We start from the raw sequence: 22,116 nt of genomic DNA, 5'->3' as shown, positions 1-22,116 counted from the left end.
TGCGGTATGGGGACTTTGGGGTGTATTTCGCTCTTTCTCTTTCCCTTTCTCTCTCTTTCTCTTTTTCTCTCTTCTTCTCTCTTCTCCCTTTCTCTCTGTTTCGCCCTCTTTTTCTCTTTTCACATTTCAACATCCACATTCCAATATCAGTCCACTTTCTAACATTAGTCCTACATCCTGGAGAGGTGAGTCTGCCAATCACCTCTCCCTCCTTTTTCAACTTCCTTACAAATTTAATTACTGTTGTTATGTGTTCTGCAGGCCTTTAATTCACGGCACCCTCCACCAAGGGCTACCAGCTACCCACAGCTGACAGTGCTAAAACTAAAGACTTATTTTGCTGTCACAATTTTCCATTCACAAGCTTGAAAGGGTTGTAGGAACAAGGTAAACAAAAACTTACTTCTGAAGTGATCTTGCCTGCAATAAAAAATTTAAGGCAATGCTTGTTAGTGCAATATAATTTGCAAAGAAGCCAAGGTTTGATTTGGGAAGGGCGTCTGAGGACACAGAGCATGAGTTTTACAAATCTATAATTTGAAGAGGGAATAGACAAAATGTGGATACAGTGGGGGAGACAGCAAGTAAGGAATTTATCTCTGCAATACTCTCTTTTTGACTGCCAGGAGACACTCTCTGAAGAGGTTCTTACAGTACAAACAATAACTGGATGGGAAGAGGCACTCCTGAATTTAAGCTTTGGTGTCAAAATAGGAAACTGCCCCTGAGCACTGCAGTGCTGGAGCACCCTGCCTGCAAACTCACCAGAGGCAAGCCACTGCTGCCACACTGCAGGGCTGCCTGCAGCACAGAGGGAACCATGGCCAAGCCCTCCCTGCAGGCCTGGGCAATCCACACAAGGAGTCACAATTGCTTCATAGCTCTCTAACTCATTCAAGAAATAGGAAACTGTAGTAAACAGAGATCTCCCTCACCATCTTTTTCATATGTGTGTGTCACATACCCACTGTGATGCTGGAAGTAACAAATTGTTTACATTAGAAGATACTGAAACTTTTTCTTCATTTAGCTTTGTAGTTTCCCTTTTCTATATGTAGCCACCTCCCATTCTGGGAAAAAATGAACCCTATTTTTTTACAAGTGTTTTGTATGCACAATTTTATTTGCTGTTCTAGATACACTGCAAGAAGTTAGCACTTCCAGAAAAACTAGCAAACAAACAAAACAAAAAAACTAAGAAAGCAAAACACATTTGGGTACATGAAAAAGGACTGGTTGGAAGGAAAATTGTTTCTCATTGACCTGCCAAGCAGCTGGTGTTACCTTTAGTTTAACTTTACACACTGAGAACACTTGATTGAACAGCCTGCATTGACTCAAATTAATAGCAGGTTTTGCTATGTCACAGCTGTAAACTAGTTTTTCAATCCTAGAGTACAGTAAGTTATGTATTTCAAGATAAAAATCACAAAGCAAATTGGAAGAAATTTAGTACTGCATGAGGTGTGCACACAATTAATTTACCTCTAGAAGTCAGTTTATGACTTTCCTCTACTAGGATTGCAGTAGCTGCTATAGCTTGAATACACACTGGCCAGCCTTGATTTACTGGATCCCACATCTTTGATAAATAAGCCACGGGTCTCTTTACTCCTCCCCACTCTTGAAACAAAACCCTATGAGCTACCCCCTTTTTTTCATTTACATACAAATGAAAGGGTTTTGCTAGTGAAGGTGAGCTTAAAGTTGATATTGGGGCTAGTTTTAACTTCTTTTTTCTTAGTTTTTCATTATCCTTTTTGATCCATTTTATATCCTCTCCCTCTGTCAGTTTTTTTTATTCAAAAATTTTACTGCCTGTGTATATCCTTCAATCCACAATCTATAATATCCCAATAATCTGAGTATCTTTCTGATTTCCCCCTTTGAAGAGGGAGGGGGAAGGGATAGAATCCCTGTGTTTCAGTCTGGGTTGAGCTTCCAACTACCCTTTCTAAGCAAGTGTCCAAGATATTTTACCTCTGATTCTACAAATTGCAGCTTCCCTTTTGATACCCTTAATCCTTTTTCCCCAAGAAAATTCAAAAGCTTTATAGTAGCCTTTCTAACTTCAGCTTCAGCTTCCCCAGAAAGTAAAAGATTATCCACATATTGGATAATTTGTATTTCAGGGGGAGTGGGGAAAGTTTGTAGTATTGTTTCTAAAGCTTGTCCAAATAAGTTTGGGGATTCTGTAAGCCCCTGTGGTAGTTTTGTCCATCTTAATTGCTGTTTTCTCCCAGTTAGTGGGTCCTTCCATTCAAAAGCAAAGATAACTTGCTCTCCTGGGCTAATGGGCAAGCCCAAAAGGCATCTTTAAGGTCCACTACACTAAACCACTGATGCTGGGGAGGAACTTTACTGAAAAGAGTATAAGGATTTGGTACCACTGGATAGCGGGTCTGAGTTCTTTTGTTAACCTCCCTTAAGGCTTGTACCAGTCTATAGCTCCCGTCAGGCTTCTTTACTGGGAGTATTGGGGTATTATGGGGAGACATACAAGGTTCTAATGTCCCATCCTTTGTTAGTCCTTCTATTACTGGCTTTAAACATTCCCGTCCTTCTAAAGATACAGGATACTGCCGTACATGTATGGGACAATTTTTTTTTCCTAAGTTGTAATCTTTATGGGGTCAATATTTAATCTTCCCCTATTTCCCTCCCCAGCCCAAACTTCCTTGTTAATTCTTCTTCCATCATCCTGGCCTAGTTTTAAAAGTCTAGCTGTCATCTTCCCATCTTCTGGAACAACCCCTATTCCTAATTTCACTTGTAAATCTTGTCCCAATAAATTGCTACCTGCCCCTGCGACCAAGAAAACATCCCTCATCCAAAATTTAGTTTCTCCCTCTATTACCACATTTTTAATAACGGGTACTGTGAAACTCTCTCCTTTTGCTCCTGTTACTTTTAGAGTATCTTTGCTTACACTATAACCTTTTGGAATATTTAACAGAAAGGTTCATTCTGCCCCTGTGTCTACCACAAATTCCAATTCTTCTTCTTGGGGACCCACTCTTAAAATTATCTCAGCATTCCCCACCTGGACCCACCTGCGCCCCCCCCTCGGCCCCATGGCCCCGCGAGGGGAATTTGGGGAGGTGGGAGTGGGGCAGCGCCAAGGCCGGGCCCCCCCGCGCTGTCCTGGCGGGAGCGGCTGCAGTGGGGACCGAGTGCGGGCGGGAGCGGCCGAGAGCCCAGCGCTGCCCCAGCCCGACCTGCCCCAGCTCCATCCCTGCCCCTGCGCTGGGATGCTGTGGGGCTGGGGGGAAGAGGGAGCCGGCAGTGGGTGCTGGGCCTGGGGGCAGGAGGAGAAGGGAAGGAGAAGCAGGCTTGAGGAACAGAATGGTCAAACGATGCAGGTGGCAGGAGAGGGTGGGATTGTGCAGGAGAAGGAGGAATAGCAAGAGGAAGAGGAGTGTGAGGAAGAGTAGAGACACAAGAGGAGGAGGAGGCAGAGCAGAAAGAGGAAGCAGCAGAAGGTTCCACCCCTCCCTGTGTCTGCAGCCTCCCCCCAGCCCCAGGAGTGCTGCTCCCCCCACATGCAGCAGGTGACTGTGGAGGGGGATCCACGATTTTCACGGGGTGAATCTTGGTGTTTCTGAGCTTTCTTGGGTTAAATGTTGGTGCTTTGGTTTTATGTGGCAGCTGAATCTTTATCTTTTGAAGGAGGTTTTTGCTGACTTTTGATGTTTGGGGAGTTTTTGTTCTGTGTCTTGAAGTTTGTGGGATTTTTGGTCTGAATCTTGGTGTTTTGGAGGTTCTTACAGACACAGGATTCCAAATGACTTCCTGAGATGAACTTGGGCAAGGAGGAACCTCCAGTCCAAGGAGCTCTTCTCTTGTTTTTCCCTCAAACCAGGATTTGTCTTTGCCAGGGCTTGGCTGGATGGAGGAGGAGGGAAAGCCCCGGAGATGCTGCAGGAGGAGGAGCTGCAAACCCAGCCCAGGGAGCTGCGGGGAGGAAAGAGCCCCCTGAGCCAGGAAGGCGGGCGGAGATCCAGGCGGAGCTCGGAGCTGGTGGAGAAGCCTCATGGCAGGGAGAAGCCCCACAAGTGCTTGGAATGTGGGAAGGGTTTCAGCCGGAGCTCCCACCTGATCGAGCACCAGAGGATCCACACTGGGGAGAGGCCCTACGAGTGTCCCCAGTGTGGGAAGAGGTTTCAGAGAAGCTCCCATCTCCTCGTACATGAGCGGATTCACACAGAGGAGAGGCCCTACCGCTGCCCTGACTGCGGGAAGGGCTTTCAGGACAACTCCAATCTCACTGTGCACTGGCGCATCCACACCGGGGAGAGGCCCTACGAGTGTGGGAAATGTGGGAAGGGCTTCAAAGACATGTCTGGCCTGATCCAGCACCAGGTGATCCACACCGGGGAACGGCCCTATGAGTGCTTGGATTGTGGGAAGAGCTTTGGGAGGAGCTCAGGCCTGAGAACACACCAGCGCATCCACACTGGGGAGAGGCCCTACGAGTGTCCCCAGTGTGGGAAGAGGTTTCGGACCAGCTCCGATGTCCTCAGACATGAGCGGATTCACACAGAGGAGAGGCCCTTCCGCTGCCCCGACTGCGGGAAGGGCTTCAAGCACAACTCCAGCCTCACCAATCACCGGCACATCCACACCAGGGAGAGGCCCTACGAGTGTGGGAAGTGTGGGAAGAGCTTCTTCATGAGCTCAAAGTTGATCAGACACCAACGGAGGCATCACTAAAGGAAGTCCTGTGAGTGCCCCGAGTGTGGGAAGAGCTTGGAGTGAGGGAAGAGCTTGGAGTGAGGGAAGAGCTTGGTGCGCTGCTGCAGCTCCATCCCCCATGGGAGGATCCGGGCTGGATGATCCCCAGTGACCCCCATTGGGCAGAGCCCTGGTGCCCCCGTATGGGGAATAAAACAGAGAGTAAAGCAATGGAGCTGATAAAGGGGCCTGATATCTGAGGCCTGACTGAGCAGAAACTGTGGGAGACACAGACACAGTTTCAGTCTCCCTGGGCAAGAAGTGACCAGAAAAAATGGTGTGAGTCTTTGTGATAAGATAAATGTTCCCAGGTTACTGGATGTCTCGAAGAATGTGTAACCAATGGGAAATTGTTACCAAAAACAGAGCCCTCTATAAGGGCTCTGTATAGACACCTGGTACACTCAATAAAATTTACTTTGCTCTAAACTGGGATGTCCCCGTCTCTCCATGGTGGATAACCCTGTTGTGGGTGATCCCCGTTGGGTGGGGGGAAGGTGCTGGAGGGATTTCTTTCCCTTCTCCTGGTGCTGCCGTGGTTTGGTTGGTAATAAATTCCCTCCCTGTGCCCAGGCCGGGTCTGTTGTCCCCGTGCCGGTGCTCGGGGCGGGATCTCTCCCGTTCCTTCTCTGCACTGCCGGGCCTCTCCTCAGCCAATGAGAGAACGCGGTGGAGAAGAGTCAGCCAATGAGAGCGAGCGGGGCTGATGACTCACCAGTTGCCGGGCAGACCCGCAGCAGGCAGTGTTCCCCACCTGGACCCGCCCTCCCTGCCCAGGGCCGGCCCCGCCGTGGGGTCCCCCCAAGTCCCTCCCCAGTGCCCCCAGGAACTGGGCTGGGTTTAACTGGGAAGCTTTACTGGGAACACTGGGAGCAGGCGGGCAGGGGCAGAGGGACAGCAGGGCTGGGGGACACTCGACCCCCCCCAAAATCAGCGTGGGGATGGAGCGGGGGTCCCGGCCGGGCCCAAGACCACAGGGAGTGGCTGCAGCCGCCGGCGGCTCAGGAGCTCTATGGGCAGAGAAAAGGGGATGACACCTGACTGGGGGCCCCAGGGGAGCACCCACACACTGGGGGAGGGAGGACACGACCCCCGGGACACCCCTGACTTTCCTGCACAGGTAGAAGCTGAGCACCAGAGCCAGGAAGACAAAGCCGAACTCGGAGTCTCCAGTTCCTGTCAGCATCTTGCTGTGGCAGCATCCGGCAGCATCTCTGGGGCGTCCGCAGGGGTCAGGACCCCCCAAAAACTCTCACAGGTATCCAAGCCCCTTCAAGCACCCTCCTGGTCGCTTCCAGCCCACTCAGGATCCCCTGAAACCTCCCTCTTGATCCCTTCCTCACCTCCCCAGGACCCACCAAAGCCCCTCCTGTCCCTCTCAGGATCCCACAGCCTCCTTCCAGTCACCCCCCACTGCCCCAGGACCCCCAAACTCTCTCCCAGTCCCTTCTCAGCCCCACCAGGGTTCCCCCAGACCCCTCCCAGTCTCTTCCCAGCACAACCAACCTCATCCCAATCTCTGCTTTTCCATCCCCAATCTCCTTCCAGCTCCTCCAGGCTCACTCACATCACTCCCAGTCACACCCAGCACAACCAAACTCTCTCCCAGTGTCCACCAGGACCCCCAGAACCTCATCCCACCCTCCCCAGTATCCTTCAAACCCCTTCTTAGCCTTTCCAAATCCACAACCTCCTCTCCCAGTTGAAACCAGGCTCTCCAACTCCCTCCCAATTGAAACCAGCACATCCCAGTGGCTGTCCCAGTGCCCCCAATTCCTCCCCTGTATCCCAGTGCTGGCTCAAGGGGTGCTCCAGGCTGACGTGCTCCACCTGGCAGGTGGAGGTGAGCCCGGCCCGGGTTGGGGTTTCAAGCAGCACCAGGAGCTGGTGGGTCCAGTCCCCGTTGGGGACCATGTCCCCACAGAGAGCTCCTGCTGGCCCTGGAACCACCTCAGCTGGGTGTGGGCCGGGTAGAAATCCACCAAGGAGCAGAGCAGGTGGCCGGGGCTGGGCTGGGAGCTCGAGGGCAGAAGAGAGATGGACAAGGTGGGGGTGACTGGGAGAGAGCGGGAACACACTGGGATCAGCTGGGAGAAACGTGGAGAGAGAGGGGAGGGGTGGTGTGGCCTTGGGGCAGACTGGGAATGGACTGAGAGGGACTTGGAATGAACTGGGAAAGACTGGGATGATACTCAGAGAGAGGGGAGGGGATGGGGGACACTGGCAGAGGGTGGAGATCTCGGAGTGAACTGGGGAGGAATTGGGAATGGGCTGGGAAGGAGTGGGAGGGACTGGGGCGGCACTGGGAGGAACTGGGAATGGGCTGGGAAGGAGTGGGAGGGACTGGGGCGGCACTGGGAGGAACTGGGAATGGGCTGGGAAGGAGTGGGAGGGACTGGGGCGGCACTGGGAGGAACTGGGAATGGGCTGGGAAGGAGTGGGAGGGACTGGGGCGGCACTGGGAGGAACTGGGAATGGGCTGGGAAGGAGTGGGAGGGACTGGGGCGGCACTGGGAGGAACTGGGAATGAAGCGCGCGGCACTGGGAGGCCGAGTACAGCGCGGGGCACGCGGCTCTGCGGGTCTGCCTGGCAACTGATGAGTCATCAGAGACTCGCGCTCTGATTGGCTGAGGGGCGGCAGCGCCACGCCAGGCTGAGATGGAGAGCCGGGAGGCGCTGGGAGAGACTGGGATGGACTGGGAGAGCCACGGGGGTCAGTGGCAGGGACAGAAGGTCTCGGGGATGGGCACAAGGAGGGCTGAGGGCTCTGGGGCGATTCCCAGGGAGGTTTTGAGGGGCCTCAGGGTCATTGCCAGAGCAGGGCTCGAGGGCACACGCTCTGCCCCACGCTCACCTCGGCGCTCCGTGAGGAACGGGCTGAGATACTCGTGGTTGTACCGGCAGAGCCAGCCCACCGCAGTCCTTCTTTGCTCCATAACGTGCGGGTCGCTGTTGCAGTACCTGGCTGCTGTCCCTGGAGTATCTGTCCCGTGGTATCTGTGGATACCATGCAAAGGCCTTTTCTGCTTCTTTACCCTGCACTCTCCTTGTAGCAGTTCAGGCTGGAACAAATGGCTCCCAGAACAGGGACCTTGGGCAGTTGTCCAGTCCCGGAGAGCGTCTCCTGAAGGTCATCGGATCCGGGATCTTTGGGAATTCAAGCGTCGTTTGGGACCAGCTCCAGGAGGAGCTTCTTCCTTCGCTTTGTGAGGACTGTTTCTCCTGGCCTGTCGGCACCCCTTTGGAATTCTGAGGGAAGGCTGCCGCTTTGGAAGGGAAGCTTTCAGAATCCAAAGGACCGGCAGGAGCCCACCAGCCCCCTCGAGGTTTCGCTTTTCCTTTGTGTCCCTGGCATTGGTGAGTACTTGCAGCGTGGGCTGCCAGGTTCCCGGGGGAGAGCACTACACATGAACACATTTATCTTAAGTTAATCCTTTTGCCTCGTGGGGGGGAATTTTGGGTTGTTTGGGGAACATGGACAATCATTTATCCCCAGCTCAACGAGAGATTTATATTCAGATTAAAGCAACCTTAGTACTAGGGAATGTTTCATTTATAAAGAGGGATCTTAAAACTTTTGTTCAGTTTTTGTTTGAGCACTTTCCTGAGGCTTCCCAGGAAGATGTTTTGTCACTTTCATTCTGGGGAAAGTTGGGTGATGCATTTATGATATACAAGTGGGTGGAAATTATAAAGTGGGCAAGTTTAATCCTATTTTCAATTTGATTTTTAAATTAGTAAAGCCTAAGTGAGAAAGTTGGGTCCCTGGTTCTTGTTCCCCGTGTTACTCCCTCCCTGATCCTAACCCTGCTTCCCCTATGGGTGGGATGGGAGCCAGACCCTGCCCACGGGCACAGGGCTGTCACCTACTCCCTGCTGCCTCCAGCCCCACTCAGTCCCTCTCTCGGGCTGGCCCTGGCCACTCCAGCCCGAGCCTTCCCCGCTCCCTTGTCCCCGACTGCCCTGTCCCCAGTTTGGTCCCCAGCTCCCGGAATGTCAGTTGTACAGCCCCGCCTCGGGTCCCTCCTCTGCGCTGGCAGCTGCGTCGATGGTGTCACCGTCGGGACCAGCCCCTTCTGTCCCCTGCCCACATCCCCGAGTGGGCCCTTGAGGGTGGTTCCCTCCTTCTCCAGCCCATCCCGGTTCCCACGCCGCGGAACCGAACGCGGGCCTGGCTGGAAGCCCGCCATGCTGGCCTGCAGGCCCCGAGTCACCGGGCCCCATCGCTCCGCCGGAGGCTGCGCGCTCCAGCCCGCCCCGACCCACCTTCCGAAGAGGATGAGGATGGCGGCACCCCGGCAATAACAACAGGCCGGGAGGAGGCTGGACACGGATCAGGGAGGAGCCCTGCAGGATGGGGACCTGGACTTGGTGAGAGATCTCGATTGCCTTGCGGCGCCTGTCGTCATTAAACGGGGAAAGGAGCCACGATGGGAGCGGATTCCTCACACTGAGGGGAAGGAGTTGAGAAAAGCGGCCAGAGACTATGGCCGCAATTCTCCATATTTTAAAAATGTATTGGACTAAACTTTCACAGGACATACCTTAATTCCCCATGCCTTCCATTACATTACCACTGCACTATTGCAGTGGAAAAAACTTTTAAAGCCAATCCTATCCAAGTATGACTTGAGTGAAGTTTTAGGTGAAGGCCAGGAAGGCCCTGAGACTTTGGCAGGAGAGGGGGAATTTAGCAGACCAGAGGATCAGGTCATGCTGCCCAACAATGTCTTAGATGACATCAAATCTGCTGCAAAGACTGCTCCTTTAAAAATCCCTGGTGGAACCACCCTTGTCCAAAACTTTTCTTCAATCCATCAGGGGGTTGAAGAGACATTTGTTAAGTTTGTTGACCACCTCCCAGAGGCCATCGATCGCCAAATTGATAATGTAGAGGTCAGGGATGAACTCCTGGGAAAAATGGCAATGTCTAACGCCAACCCGGAAACCAAAAAGCTTCTCGGAGCTCTTCCCCAAGATCCAGAGCCAACCATCCCACAGATGGTCGACACCTGCACTAAGGCCTCTTCTTCAGAAACTGCTTTAGCCCTGGCCGTGAGCAAAGGGGTGGGGGAGGCAGTGGTGCCCATTAACAACGTGAGGTGCTTGAACTGTGGCCAGTTCGGCCATTTCCAAGCAAACTGCCCTCACTGGCCTCCTGTGCACTTTAACTCACCTCGCTGCCCTCTCCAGAACACCTAGAAATGATCAGCCCTCGCAGCGTCCGGGAAACGGGCGGGGAGCGCGGCGCGGTCCCGCACGGAGACAACGAGCGGCAGCCGCGGCCCCGGGGCCGAGGGCGGGCGGGCGAGGCCGGCGGGCGGGCAGCCCCGCCGGGGGCGGCTCAGAACCGCAGTCCTGGGGCGAAACTGCCGCCCCCGCCCCGCTGCTGCTCCGGAGCTCCTGCGCCCGCAGCGTCCGCGGGCACCGGCCGGGACAGAGCCCGGGAAGGAGAAGGGGCCGAGCCTCGGCGCGGCCGCCAGCGCCGGGAGCGGGACGAGCCCCGCACGGCAGCGCCCCAGCACCGGCGCCACGTCCAGCATCACCAACACACACGCAAACCCGCTGGCCAGGGTAAAAAAGTCCTTGCCTTGAACGTTCTGGGGACAGGAAATGGTTCAATGTCAAAAACAGATACGGTTTAATAACCCTGAATGATAACAAACAAGATGTGCTTGTTCATCAGACTGCTATAAAAAAGAATAACCCCAGGAAATAACTCCACAGTCTAGGAGATGGAGAAATTGTGGAATTTAATATAATACAAGGAAGAAAAGGCCCCCAAGCAGCCGATGTGACAGGACCTGGTGGAGTTCCAGTGCAAGGTGGCAAACATGCACCAAACTGCAAACCTGCAAAATATTACCCATGTCATGGAAGTCCTCCACACTCCTACCGGGGAAATAAAACCCAAAACCAACAACCAAATCCCAGCAACAGCCCAAAAGCTGAAAGAGCACAGAACACCAACAAGCCGCCCTCCATCCAAGACTCCACCTCCATATCAAAACAACTTTCCAGTCCGATAAGTCCCACTTCTTCTACTACCCTTCCCCAATTCCTGTGGCCTCCCTGCCCCCCTCCCACTTTCCCCGTTTCCTTTCCGTTGTCCTATTACCCCTTTTTTATGTTCCCACAAATTCCTACCTCCTTTTCCCCCTTTCCATGGCCTCCCTCCACTAGTCCCTTTCCCCAGAGTTCCTTCATAATACCCAAGTGAGTGTAATTGGAGGGGAAGAAAGGACAGTTTTCCTAAAGTAACCATCTTTTTCTTAAAAAGTAATGATTTCTATTTGGAGTTTCCAACAGGCACACCACCACCTACATTACCTCGTACAAAGTCTGTCACAGCCAGAAGCACTGCCACAGGGGCCAGAGAACCAGTCCCTACTGAAGGCTCCTGACTCCATCTCCTGATAAACTGGACTAAGAAAACCCCACATCCCTCCTGCCAGCTCTAAGAAAATCTATTTGGACATTAGAGACTCAGAATTGTTTGCATTTTGAAAATTGTATGAGTGCTTTTGATTGTTTTTGTCATTTTGTGTTGATTCAGTTGATCCTCCAGAGAAGCTTTCTTAATAATATAAAAAGGGGAATTGTGGGGATCCTGGGGGGCATTTCCCTGGTTTGGGGAGACGCAGGAGGCTTCCCTCAAGGGGCTGTTGGACTCCGTTTGCTCCTTTCCCTGTTCCTGTGTCTGTTCCTGTGTCCCTGGGCCACTCCCTCCCTGTTCCCTGACTGGGCCTCATCTTTGTACTGCCCAGGGACCAGGGTCACCCCCACCCCGACTCCTCGGGACAGGGAGAGCTGAGAGTTGGAGCAGGGGGATGGGCGTGCTGGGGAAAACCCTGAACATCTCACGGCATGGCTGATTCAGACATCTGTGGATACCATGCAAAGGCCTTTTCTGCTTCTTTACCGTGGACTCTCCTTGTAGCAGCTCAGGCTGCAACAACTGGGGATCATCCAGCCCGGATCCTCCCATGGGGATGGAGCTGGAGCAGCGCACGAAGCTCTGCCCCCACTCAGGACACCCGCAGGGCCTCCCTGGTGTGGAAGTGCTGGTGAGTGACGATCTCTGAATTCCACCTGAAGCTCTTCTGACATTCCAAGCACTCATAGGGCCGTTCCCCAGTGTGGATCCTGTCGTGCTGGGTCAGGGTGCAGCTCTGGCTGAAACCCTTCCCACATTCCAAGCACTTGTGGGGCTTCTCCCTGCCATGAGGCTTCCCCACCAGCTCCGAGCTCCGCCTGGATCTCCGCCCGCCTTCCTGGCTCAGGGGGGCTCTTTCCTCCCCACAGCTCCCTGGGCTGGGTTTGCAGCTCCTCCTCCTGCAGCATCTCCGGGGCTTTTCCTCCTCCTCCATCTAGCCACGCGCAGGGAATGACAAATCCTGGTTTGGGGGAAAAACAAGAGGAGAGCACCTTGGACTGGAGGTTCCTCCTGCCCAAGTCCATCCCTAGAACTCAGCAGGGCTCTTGTGTCCATGAAAATCTCCACAGTATCAAGGTTTAGCCCAAAACAACTCTCCCGGGAGTTCCCTATCTCTGATCTCTCCACTTTTGGGGTTCCAGAGGTTTCCTTTCCTTGGGATGATGGGGGTCCAATGGCTCCAGGGGTTCCCCCTTCTCAGGTGTCCTGCTTAGGGATGATCCAGGGGCTGTTGGGGCTCCATGGGGTCCCTTCTCCCCTGATGCTCTACTCTGAGATCCCAGGTGTCCCAGGGGTTCCTCCTCTCCAGGCTCCCCCCCTTTCCAGTCAGCCGGGGGTCCCCCAGCTCCAGGATCGCCCCTCTCTGCTCTCCCCACTCCGGGGGTCCCAGGGGTTCCCCTCCTCTGCTCCCCCGGGGGTCCCCAGGACAATGTCCTCCCCCTGGTGACACTGGGCAATGGCCACATGGACTCCCAAAGATCCCCCAAGGGGCTCAGCTTTGGGGTCCTGCAAGATCCAAACCTACACACACACAGAGAAAAAAACCTCCCAGGGTATATTTGGGCCTCCCAGACGACATCTGGGGCTCAATTCCACAATCTGCAAGCTCCCAACACACCCCAATAAAAAACCCTCTCAGGGACCCCCGATATATTTGGGACGAGCTCCCCCTCCCCTCTCACCTGCAGGATGAGCTGGGGGAGATGGTCCCGGGGCCAAGGGTGCTGCGGCCTCAGGGGGCACTGGAACCTCCTGTTTCTCCTCCTTTTCCTGCTCCTGATCCTCCTCTTCCTCCTCCTTTTCCTCTCTCCCTCCTCCTCCTCCTTCCTAATCCCACCTCCTGCCCAGCTCCTGCCTTCTGTATATTTAGAGTGGAGCACCTTGCTTGTTTTTAGAGCGAGAACAAAGATCCCAGCGGGAACACGGCTTGCTGGCTTCAGTCAGAAGTAGCAGTGACTAAAGGTCCTGTTTCCTCTGCTGTGCTCCCGTCCTTGTTCCTCCTCAGTGTTCAGGCTGGGCTATGGGGTGTCCCTGTTTGCTGCATTTTCAGAGCTCCTCCTGGAGCCTTTGGGCAATAGGCTGTGCCCTGGGAGGGTTCTTTGTGCTCCTTTGTGACCCAGGAGAACCTTCCGGGCGGTTTCTGCGTGAGCTGCTGCTGTGATGTCACAGGAGCACTGCCACGTCCCCGAGGTGCTCCCGTGGCTGTGGGACACGGAGGCCTCAGTGTCCCCAGTGGCTCTGGGCACTGCTCCTTGCCGCAGGATCCTCCTGCCCGAGGCATTCTCAGCACCAGCCCAGCCCTGACGGGTGTCCTTGTGTGCTTGCAGGGCTGCAGTCTGCAGACGTGTGCAGCGCAGCCAAAATGATCCAGCACGTGGCTGCTGCAGTTTGCACGCTGTACTCTGTGGCTTATTCGGGATATTTTTTAACCCACTTGGCACGTAAGTCGAGGTTTTCTCTCGGTGCTGTGGCTTTGGGCTTGCTGTGTGCTTTCTGTTCTTCCTCTGGACCCGAGCTGACTTTGTAACCAAATGGCCATGAAGGCACCATTGCTTTGGGAGAGCTCCTGCCAGCAGCTGCAGCTGAAAAAGGGGGTGTCTGCAGCCAGCGGGGCGTGCACAGCATTTGCAATGAGCCCTGGGGGGTTCTGTTCCCTCCAGCGGGGAGTCTGTGGCAGCAGAGCCGGGAACTCCCTGCCCAGCCAAGAACTGACCCAGCCCAGCATTTTGTGCTGTTCTCTTGCTGTGGGAAGGGACTGTGGCTCCTGGAGGGACGCTGGGAAAGCAAAATGCTCTCTCGGGGTTGCCCTGCTCCGTGGCATTTCCCACCACAGGCAGTTTTTCCCTGACAGCATCTGGTTCATGTTCCCTCTCCCGTTGCAGGGCACCTCATGTGTGGATTCCGAGCAGCTCCTCCTCCGGTGAGTGGGAAAGGAACCTTTGGTGTTTGGAATTGTGCAGCAAGCTGTGAGCTCGGCGTGTGGCAGCCGAGTGCCAGCCTGGGAGGCTGAAGGAAAGTTCCTGTCAGAGTCTTTGCAGCAGCAGCAGCAGCAGCAAAGGGATCCCCAGCAGATTTCTCCTTTTCTGCTGCAGAGCTTTTGAAGGGCTGCAGGTCTGGTTTTGCAGGCAGAGGATTGCTTGCTGGCTTTAGCCACGGTGGAATATGGAATTCCCAACAATAAGTGGCAATGTTGACTTTAGCCCATTGTTAGTTTGAAGGGCTCCAAACCCAATTTCTGCTTAGTGCAGCTGGATGTGCAGCTGAGGGTAAATAAGGTGGTCACTGAGATAGAACTTCCTGTCCCTCACGCTGCCATTTGTCCACAGGGCACAAAAGCAGCACCAGCCCCTCCTCTGGCTCCCTCTGCTCCCAAAGAGGAGGCCAAAGAGGAGGAAGACAGCGGTGAGCTCCCCGCTGTTCTGGGGGACGCTGGTGAACTTCCCTCGGTGCCGGGAGATGACAGTGAACTTCCCGCTGCTCTGGGAGACGAGGGCGAACATCCCGCGCTGTGGGAATACAGCGGCGAGGCTCCCGCGGCGTGGGACAAAGACAGTGGACATCTCCCGGCGTGGGACGAGGGCGGTGGATGTCCCCTGGTGCGGGACGAGGATGGCCAAGCCCCCATGGTGTGGGATGAGGACAGAGGACATCTCCCGCTGTGGGATGAGGACAGAGGACATCCTGTGCCTTGGGAAGAGGAGGGTGAACTTCTCCCAGCATGGGAAGAGGACAGTGAACATCCCCTGGCTTGGAAAGATGATGGCGAACCTGCAGCGTTTTGGGAAGAGGATGGAGAACCTCCCTGTGCTTGGGAAGAGGATCCAGAACCTCCCTGTGGTTGGGAAGAGGACACTGATCCTCCCTGTGCTTGGGAAGAGGACACGGAACCTCCCTCCGCTGTGGGATCCTGGGCTGAAGGTTCTGACAGCAGCACAGCCCTGCAGCCAGAGGGGAGAGGGGAGTGGTGCCTGGTGCAGCTGAGTACGTCTGCTCTGTTCCTGTGTTCAGAGCAGGGGGCTGTGTGTGTGTCTCGGCATCAGCTGCAGCCAGCGTTGCTCTGCAGCTGAATGTCACAGGGGCATTTATTGTCCTTCCCCAGCTGAGACCAAGGGGCTCACGGCCCCAGGGAGTGGGGCTGCATTCTGGCTCTGCTCTGGCGGGGTCTCGCTCTGGGAGGGAGCCTCTTCCACGTGGTTTCTTTCAGGGAACATCGTGAGCGTGGAGGATCCTGCCGAGAAATACCTGGAAGTGGAGCAGATTGGCCAAGGGTAAGTGCACGGCAGCTACTTCTGCACAAGCAGCCCAGGGGCTGTGCTGGTGCAGGATCAAGGGAGAAGTCAGGAGAGCTCCAAACACCTTCAGACACTGGGATGCCATCCTGCTGTCTCTCAGTCCTGATCAGAATTGAGAACTGTGGTCAGAAGGAGCCGTCACAGGCCCCTGAGGCTGGCAGTGTCCTGCCTGCAGCAAGGAGCAGGACCTGGGAGATCTTCTGTGTCTGGAACTGGATTGCCTAAAAGAGCCACTCACCATCTGGAGACTGTCAGACAACATCTCTCAAGGAGATTTCTTTCAAATATTTTACTTCATAAAATATCTTCCGGTCAGAATTAACAACCTAAAGGTTTAGAAACAGGAACCAGAGATGAACTAATGAGTGCTCTATTCTAGCACAGCTCGTAAAGCCCATACATTCAGGAACAGACACAGAGCTGATGCACTCTGGGGGAAAATGCATCACCTGCCTGATGGCAGGGCCCTTGTGGATCCTGCAGGTCTTAGGCAGGAAATGGAAAAGGATGAAATGCATTCTTTTCCAGTTCTTTAGACACCCATTGCTCACCTCAGGTTTTGAACTAAAGCAATTCAGCATGGACATTTGGGATTTGCTCCAGCCCAATTCCTTCGTGTTGGGTCTCAGTTTTCTCTTGCACACCTGGCATGGCAGAGGGCTGGTGGCTGCTGCGCTGTTGTTGCAAGGGTCGATGCACCCAGGTGTTTGTGAGCGCTGCAGGCAGCAGAGATCTCCTGTCTGGGTTAGCTTTCACTCCCAGGGCCTCAAGCACTGCTTCTTTCTTCTCTGCTGTTTTGTCTCCAGGGCTTTCGGAACCGTTTCCAAAGGACTCGACAGGGCCACTGGAGGAGAGGTCAGTGCCAACACGCCCAGCACGTCTGGCAGCTCTCCAGGGCTCTCCCCTCTGCTGGGAGCTGCGGCTGCAGCTCTGGGGGCCAGCAGAGCTTTCCTGCACAGGCTGCTCCTCTGAAGGCAGAGCAGTGTCAGCCTGCAGAGCACAGCTGGGACACACTTGGTCCTTCTGGAGTGCCCAAAGGGATGCAAGGAGGGCAGCGGTGTCTGTCAGAGCAGGACACGCTGGCTTCCTCTTCATATCTAAAAGTGTGAACACATCAGGGCTGGAGACTGAGGCCCAATTTATCTTCACCCCAGCCGCAGACAGGAACACTATTTAGCAGTTTTTCCATCCTGCCTTTCATCTTCAAAGGGTACCTCAAGGCCTAATTAGGGTGAGATCCTGCTTGGGCTCAATTTGGGGATTTAATTCCACTTCAGCTGTCCACAGAGAGAAAAGGAGAGAAATGAGAAGATGGATGTCCAGAGCAAAGCTCTCTCCTAAACCCTGCAGTTGTTTTTGGGTCTGGGGTCAGTGAGAGCCTGTGGCAGGGATCACCTGAGCAATGGATGTGTGTGTTTGCTTTGTTGTGCAATCCCAAACAGAGCAGCTGCATCTGAAATCATGACCAAATCCCATGGAATTGCTAAAGGGTTCCTGGCTGTTTTGCTCTGTTTTCACAGAACCAGAATTACCTCCCGCTTGCAAAATGTGTTTGAATAATAATGAGAGTGTTGAGGCCATTTGAGAAGACTGTAGGTGCAGAGAATGTGGTTAGAGCTGGGAGGCTGACAGCTGAGGGGCCATTTCTGCAGAGCTTGCAAGGCCAAATGTCTCTGGCCGTGTGTCCTGTAAGCAGCCCCAGCAAGCAGAGCAATGGACTGTGGGAGTGGCCCTTGCTGAGCTCTGGTGCCCATCCCAGGGCAGTTTGGCACAGCCCGGCTCCGTCGCTCCAAAAAGCCTCGCCCCGTGTTTGCTGTGGCCTCCTGCCACAGACTCCTCCAGTTAAAGGTCTGCAATGTCCCCTCAGGTGGCCATAAAGAAAATGAGTCTCAGAGGGCAGAACAGGGAACGCGCTGTGAATGAGCTCCTGCTCCTGAAGGACAAGAAGAACCCCAACATTGTCAACTCTTTGGACAGGTGAGTGCTCCAGGCCTCACCCCGTGCACGGGCCCTGCCTTAACCTTTCCTGGCACCCGTAGTCTGTAGCCTGTTTTGAAAATGCCTGACCCAGCCGTATCTTCCCAAAACAGCAGCCTGGCAGTTCGCTCCCTCCGTGTGCTTTGGTTGCTTTGGTTTGGTTTTTCCTTCAAGTTGACCCCGTTTTCTGTGTCTTACAACAAGTGCTGATAAACCACAGCAGAAATTATTTCCCTTGGTTTCTTCTTCCCAGCCCTTTTGCATTGCTGCAGATGCCAGGAAAACCAGGGCCTTGTTTGCACAAATGCCTCATTTGCCCATTTTGCACTGGCCTTGCCTGTTTCTGAAGGGACTTTCTGAAAGGTTTTCTGATTGCTTTTGTCCCAAGTGCTGCACAGCCTCCTCCCCTGGATAACCCTGGGGGTTGTGTTGCCTTGTTCTGCAGGGAATGGTGGAACTGATAAGCTCAGAAGCTGAACCAGCTGGAGGCCAGTGTTGTGGTTCCACACTGATCTGGGCTGTTGCTAAACTGCATTTTTCACCTGCTTGCCATCTAAGGCCTCTCCTTTCTCACAGGGGTCTCCTCCTTTAGACTGTGCAGATTCCAAGGACTCTGCAGCCTGGCAGGAATGTCTCTCCATCTGATTCTGTCCTCATGGACAAGTGACCTGGAAACAAAACTACACTCCAGGCTTTTCCATGGGGGAATTGAACATTACACATTTGTCTCCATGTCACTGCTTTTCTCTTCCAGCTTCCTTGTTGACGGAGATCTCTGGCTGGTGATGGAATACATGGATGGAGGAACTTTGCAGGACGTTGTCAGACAGACACGCATGGCTGAAGGAGAGATGGCAGCTGTCAGTCGGGAGGTGAGGGATCCTGCCTGTGGCTGCCACGGCTTGGGCACGATGGTCCTTCCACACAGGCGTGAGAACAGGAGTGGCTCCATGCTCAGGGCTCTGTTTCTCTGTTGTTTTTATGAGCTGGAGAAGAAAGAGCCTCTGCAGTGAACGGCCTGCCAGCATCGCTGCACTTCTGCTCTGTTCTTGCTCTCTTTCCTGCTGTTGTGGCACTCTCTGTCTGTTCTGGATTTGATGTGCTGTTCTCAGCTTTGCCCTGAACCGTTTGCCTGGAGCCTGTCTGCTCTGCAGTCCTGGCCTGTCACAGCAAAGCTGCTGCTGGCAGAATTCGGAACTGTCCTTTCTTGTGTGATAGATTCCGGCCACTGGTTTTTGTCCTGGTGTTTCTTGTTCTCTCTCAGTGCCTGCAGGGCCTGGATTTCCTCCATGCGAACCGGGTGATCCACAGAGATCTGAAGAGCTCCAACATCCTCCTGGGCATGGCCGGCTCTGTCAAGCTGGGTGGGTGTTCCTGGCCAGGCACGGCGCTCCCGGGTGCGGCTGTGGGGCTGCTTCCCAGTGCCGGCCAGAGCCCCACAAGGGCTGCTGGGGGCACTGCCCGGCCCCTGCTGCCAGCTGAGAGCGGCTGCCCCTGCAGAGAGCTCCGGAGAGCAGCAGGGTGCCAGGGGTGGCTTTGCTCTGGGTATGGCCCTGCCAGAGGGGCAGGAGTTGGAATCTAAAGCTTCAAGGGAATCAGTAAAAGCCACTGCACGAAAGCTGAGGGTTTCTTTAAGGGTCCAGTTCCACCTTCCCTTAGCTACAGCCCTGAGCACTTTTCCAGCTCACTTCACTACTGCATTCTCAGACTGAGAGTGGGGAGTCTTGGTGCTCAGTTTCCTCATTCCAGCTGCCTTTGACAGTGTTTGTTTCTGTCCTCAGCTGATTTTGGCCTCTGTGCTCAGCTCAGCTCTGAGCAGGACCGGCGCAGCTCCATGGTGGGCACTGCTCACTGGATGGCCCCAGAAGTTGTGACCAGTTCTCCTTATGGCCCCAAGGTGGACATCTGGTCCTTTGGCATTGTGACCATCGAGATGGTGGAAGGAGAACCTCCTTACTTCAAGGAAACGAGGGCCATGGTAAGAGGCAAATTCTCCAGGGGCTGCAGAGCCCTGTGAGCACAGGGTGACCCTGCACTGGGAGCAGCAGCTGGAGGTTTCTGCACCTGGGGAAGGGAATTCCCAGAGCACTCGGGCCTCAACACAGACAAATGTTCTGCAGTCTCCAGCAACAATTTGCTTTGGGATTTATGCTGTTGCAGCTCTTCTGGCTCTGAGGATGACCTGAAAATGTGAATCAAGTGCATCAGCTCTTTCCAATGGCTGTGGCAGCACCAGGGTTTGGGTTTTTTGTTGGCATAGGAAAATGAGCTGTGAGCAGCATCTCTGCCAGGGAGGAAAGTGCCCCTGGAGCTGGGGCTGAGAACCCGGGGTCGCTGTGAGCACCTGTGGGTGGGAAGGAAGCTGGCAGAGCGCTGAGTTTGCTTTTCCTGCAGGCTCGCGCTCTGATCCGGCACAACGGGACCCCGCAGCTGCAGGAGCCCCGGCGCCTGTCGGCTCTGCTGCGGGACTTCCTCGAGTGCAGCCTGGAGCCGGACGAGGAGCAGCGCTGGTCTGCCCAGGAGCTGCTGCAGGTGAATGCCGAGCGGCTGAGGGGAAGCAGCAGCGCCAGGGAGGGGTTTTCTGCTGGGGCCCCTCCGATAGTCTCCAGCCTCGCTGCGTTCCACACGCAAAGCAAGCAAGAATCCTCGCCGGGTTTGGCTTGGAAGGGTCCTTTCAAGGGCATCTGCCCCTGGTGCCCCACAAGGAGCAGGGCCATCTTCAGGCAGGTCCAGTGCTCAGAGCCCTGCCTGGCCTGAGCTTGGATGTTCCCAGGGAGGAGGCACCTCCCACATCCCTTGGGCACCTTCTGTCAGTGTTTCCCCACTCTCCTGGCAAAAATATTCTGCCTTCGATCTAACCTGAGCCTGCTTCCCTCTCCTGAGTTTCTGACCATTTCCCTTTGTCCTGTTGCAACAGAGCCTGTGAGGAAGTTGACTCTGGAAAGTAACAGTTCATTTCTTTCTTTTTTATCCTTTGGGCAGCACCCATTTTTATCATCAGCCAAGCCTCTCTCCAGCCTGACCCCTCTGATCACCGCAGCAAAGCAACTGAGGGAGCAGCGGAGGAGATGAAGCACTGGAGGACAGCTGTTAGTTACAGTAGTTAGTGAGGAAAACTAGTTAGTGATGGTAGTTAGCAGTGCTAGTTGGTTATGGTAGTTAGGACAGCCTGTTTGTTACAGCTCTTATGACAGCCTGTTTGGTATGGCAGTTTTTTGAATAAAAACTCTCTTAAGCCTCAACTCCCTTGAGGTGTCCCTTCCTCCTCCCTCTGTGACTCGGCTGCCCGGAGCAATGTGAGGGGAGAGCGGGCCCAGCCTGGCCCAGAGCTGAGCCCCAGCAGAGCCCTGGCAGAGCCCAGAGCAGCCTCGGATCTGCAGAGTCAGCCTGGGAGGAGGCGCTCGGAGCCTTCTGGGCTGCACCCGACTCTTGGTTACAAACTGCGTGTGCTGGAAAATGCCACCGGCTCTGCCAGAGGGCAGAAGGGGCCCGGGGAAGGCCCCAGTGCTCCCTGCAAGGGAAACACCTGCCCTGGGTTTGTTATAGAGAACTATGTAGATGGTGGCTTTTGCTCTTATGTCTTGACTTCTGCAACTTATTCTTAATCACAACGATTTTGATACAGTGCAGTTTGTAATCACTTTTAACTGCTTTTGCTGTAATATAATTTGTCAGCTTTTTGTTGCCAATACCCTGGCCCCTGTGTAGCTCATATCCTCAGAACTTCATTCATGGCTGATAGTTTAGTTTGTGCACAGTGTGAAAAACATACATACTAGTTTTGGCTATTGCAAAATATTGAACTGGATGCCATGTGTCATGCATTAGAATGTTAACTTTTGCAGAAGTAGCTGTAGTTGTGAAATAATAACTAACGCTTTTATTTTTGTAACTAACTGACAGTAATAACTCAGAGGTATTTGTGAAACAGCCAATGTTGATTTAAAGTACTTGTGGAAGTAGCTAAAACCGTCTGCATGGCCAGATAACATTTAAGGAACGGGTGTGCTGAGGACCCTGCCGCTGACCCTTCGACTGTCAGGAACTGTCTCCTGCTGATGTGGAAACCCAGGTGTCCCAGGGTGAGGTTCTGGTGTTTGTATCCCCAATCGTGGGTTCTGTTCATGTTTGATATTCTGTTCTGTGCTCTCAGAACTGACTCTGAAAGTGAAGGTTTTTTTTGTCTTGTTATCAGCTGGCTCACCTCCCCCCATGGTCTGTTCTCCACAAGAGGCTTGTGTGGGCTGGCTTGGCTTGCTTTTGCTGGCTTTGTTTGCTTGCTCTTGCTTCCGCTCTTGCCTTTGCTTTTTCCTGTTAGTTAGTTTAACTAGGCAGTCCAATTTTTTCCCTGGGTTGTTTCTTTCCCTTTCCTTCTTCTGAATACCATCCAACCTGCTCTGGACTGGGACCTGGGAACCCCGAGGAGCACCGGGAGCCTGCGCTCTGTGATCTGCAGCAGCCATCCCCAGTGCCCAGAGCAATCCCCAGCGCCCAGACCCGGGCGACCACCCCCAGGAGAGACTTTCTGGATTTGTCATCTCTTCAGAGTGGTGAAAGAGTTTTGTTGTCATCTGGTGTTGTTATTTTTTTTAGTGCTGGGGAGTGTTTTGTTAGTTAAATAAACAGGTTCTTTTCCACTTCTCTCAGAGAAAATTCTTCCTGAATCAGGTGGGTGG

General features: G+C 54.0%; 2 protein-coding genes across 2 annotated transcripts in view; both read left to right on the top strand.

The window, feature by feature from the left end:
* The first annotated feature begins 3,742 nt into the window (after positions 1-3,742).
* LOC144248444 (uncharacterized) overlaps positions 3,743-22,116 on the top strand; it is a 58,633-nt gene continuing 40,259 nt past the window's right edge. Inside the window, 1 exon segment of the mRNA XM_085565247.1 lies at positions 3,743-4,718. Coding sequence (XP_085421373.1) covers positions 3,916-4,718 — 803 coding nt within the window. The 5' untranslated portion in view covers positions 3,743-3,915.
* LOC146764355 (uncharacterized) lies at positions 9,064-20,537 on the top strand. Its single transcript, XM_085565259.1, is given in 11 exon segments — positions 9,064-11,802; positions 12,062-12,146; positions 14,493-15,173; positions 15,352-15,439; positions 16,270-16,318; positions 17,331-17,440; positions 18,195-18,312; positions 18,705-18,804; positions 19,222-19,418; positions 19,835-19,972; positions 20,423-20,537. Coding segments are annotated over 11 exon segments (1,737 nt in total). The 5' UTR covers positions 9,064-11,721; the 3' UTR covers positions 20,513-20,537.

The sequence above is a fragment of the Lonchura striata genome, chromosome 35 (genome assembly GCF_050655825.1).
Source record: "Lonchura striata isolate lonStrDom1 chromosome 35, ASM5065582v1, whole genome shotgun sequence".
Classification (NCBI taxonomy): Eukaryota; Metazoa; Chordata; class Aves; order Passeriformes; family Estrildidae; genus Lonchura; species Lonchura striata.
The sequence above is the reverse complement of the archived record's forward strand: the minus strand, read 5'-3'. Positions and strand labels throughout refer to the sequence as shown.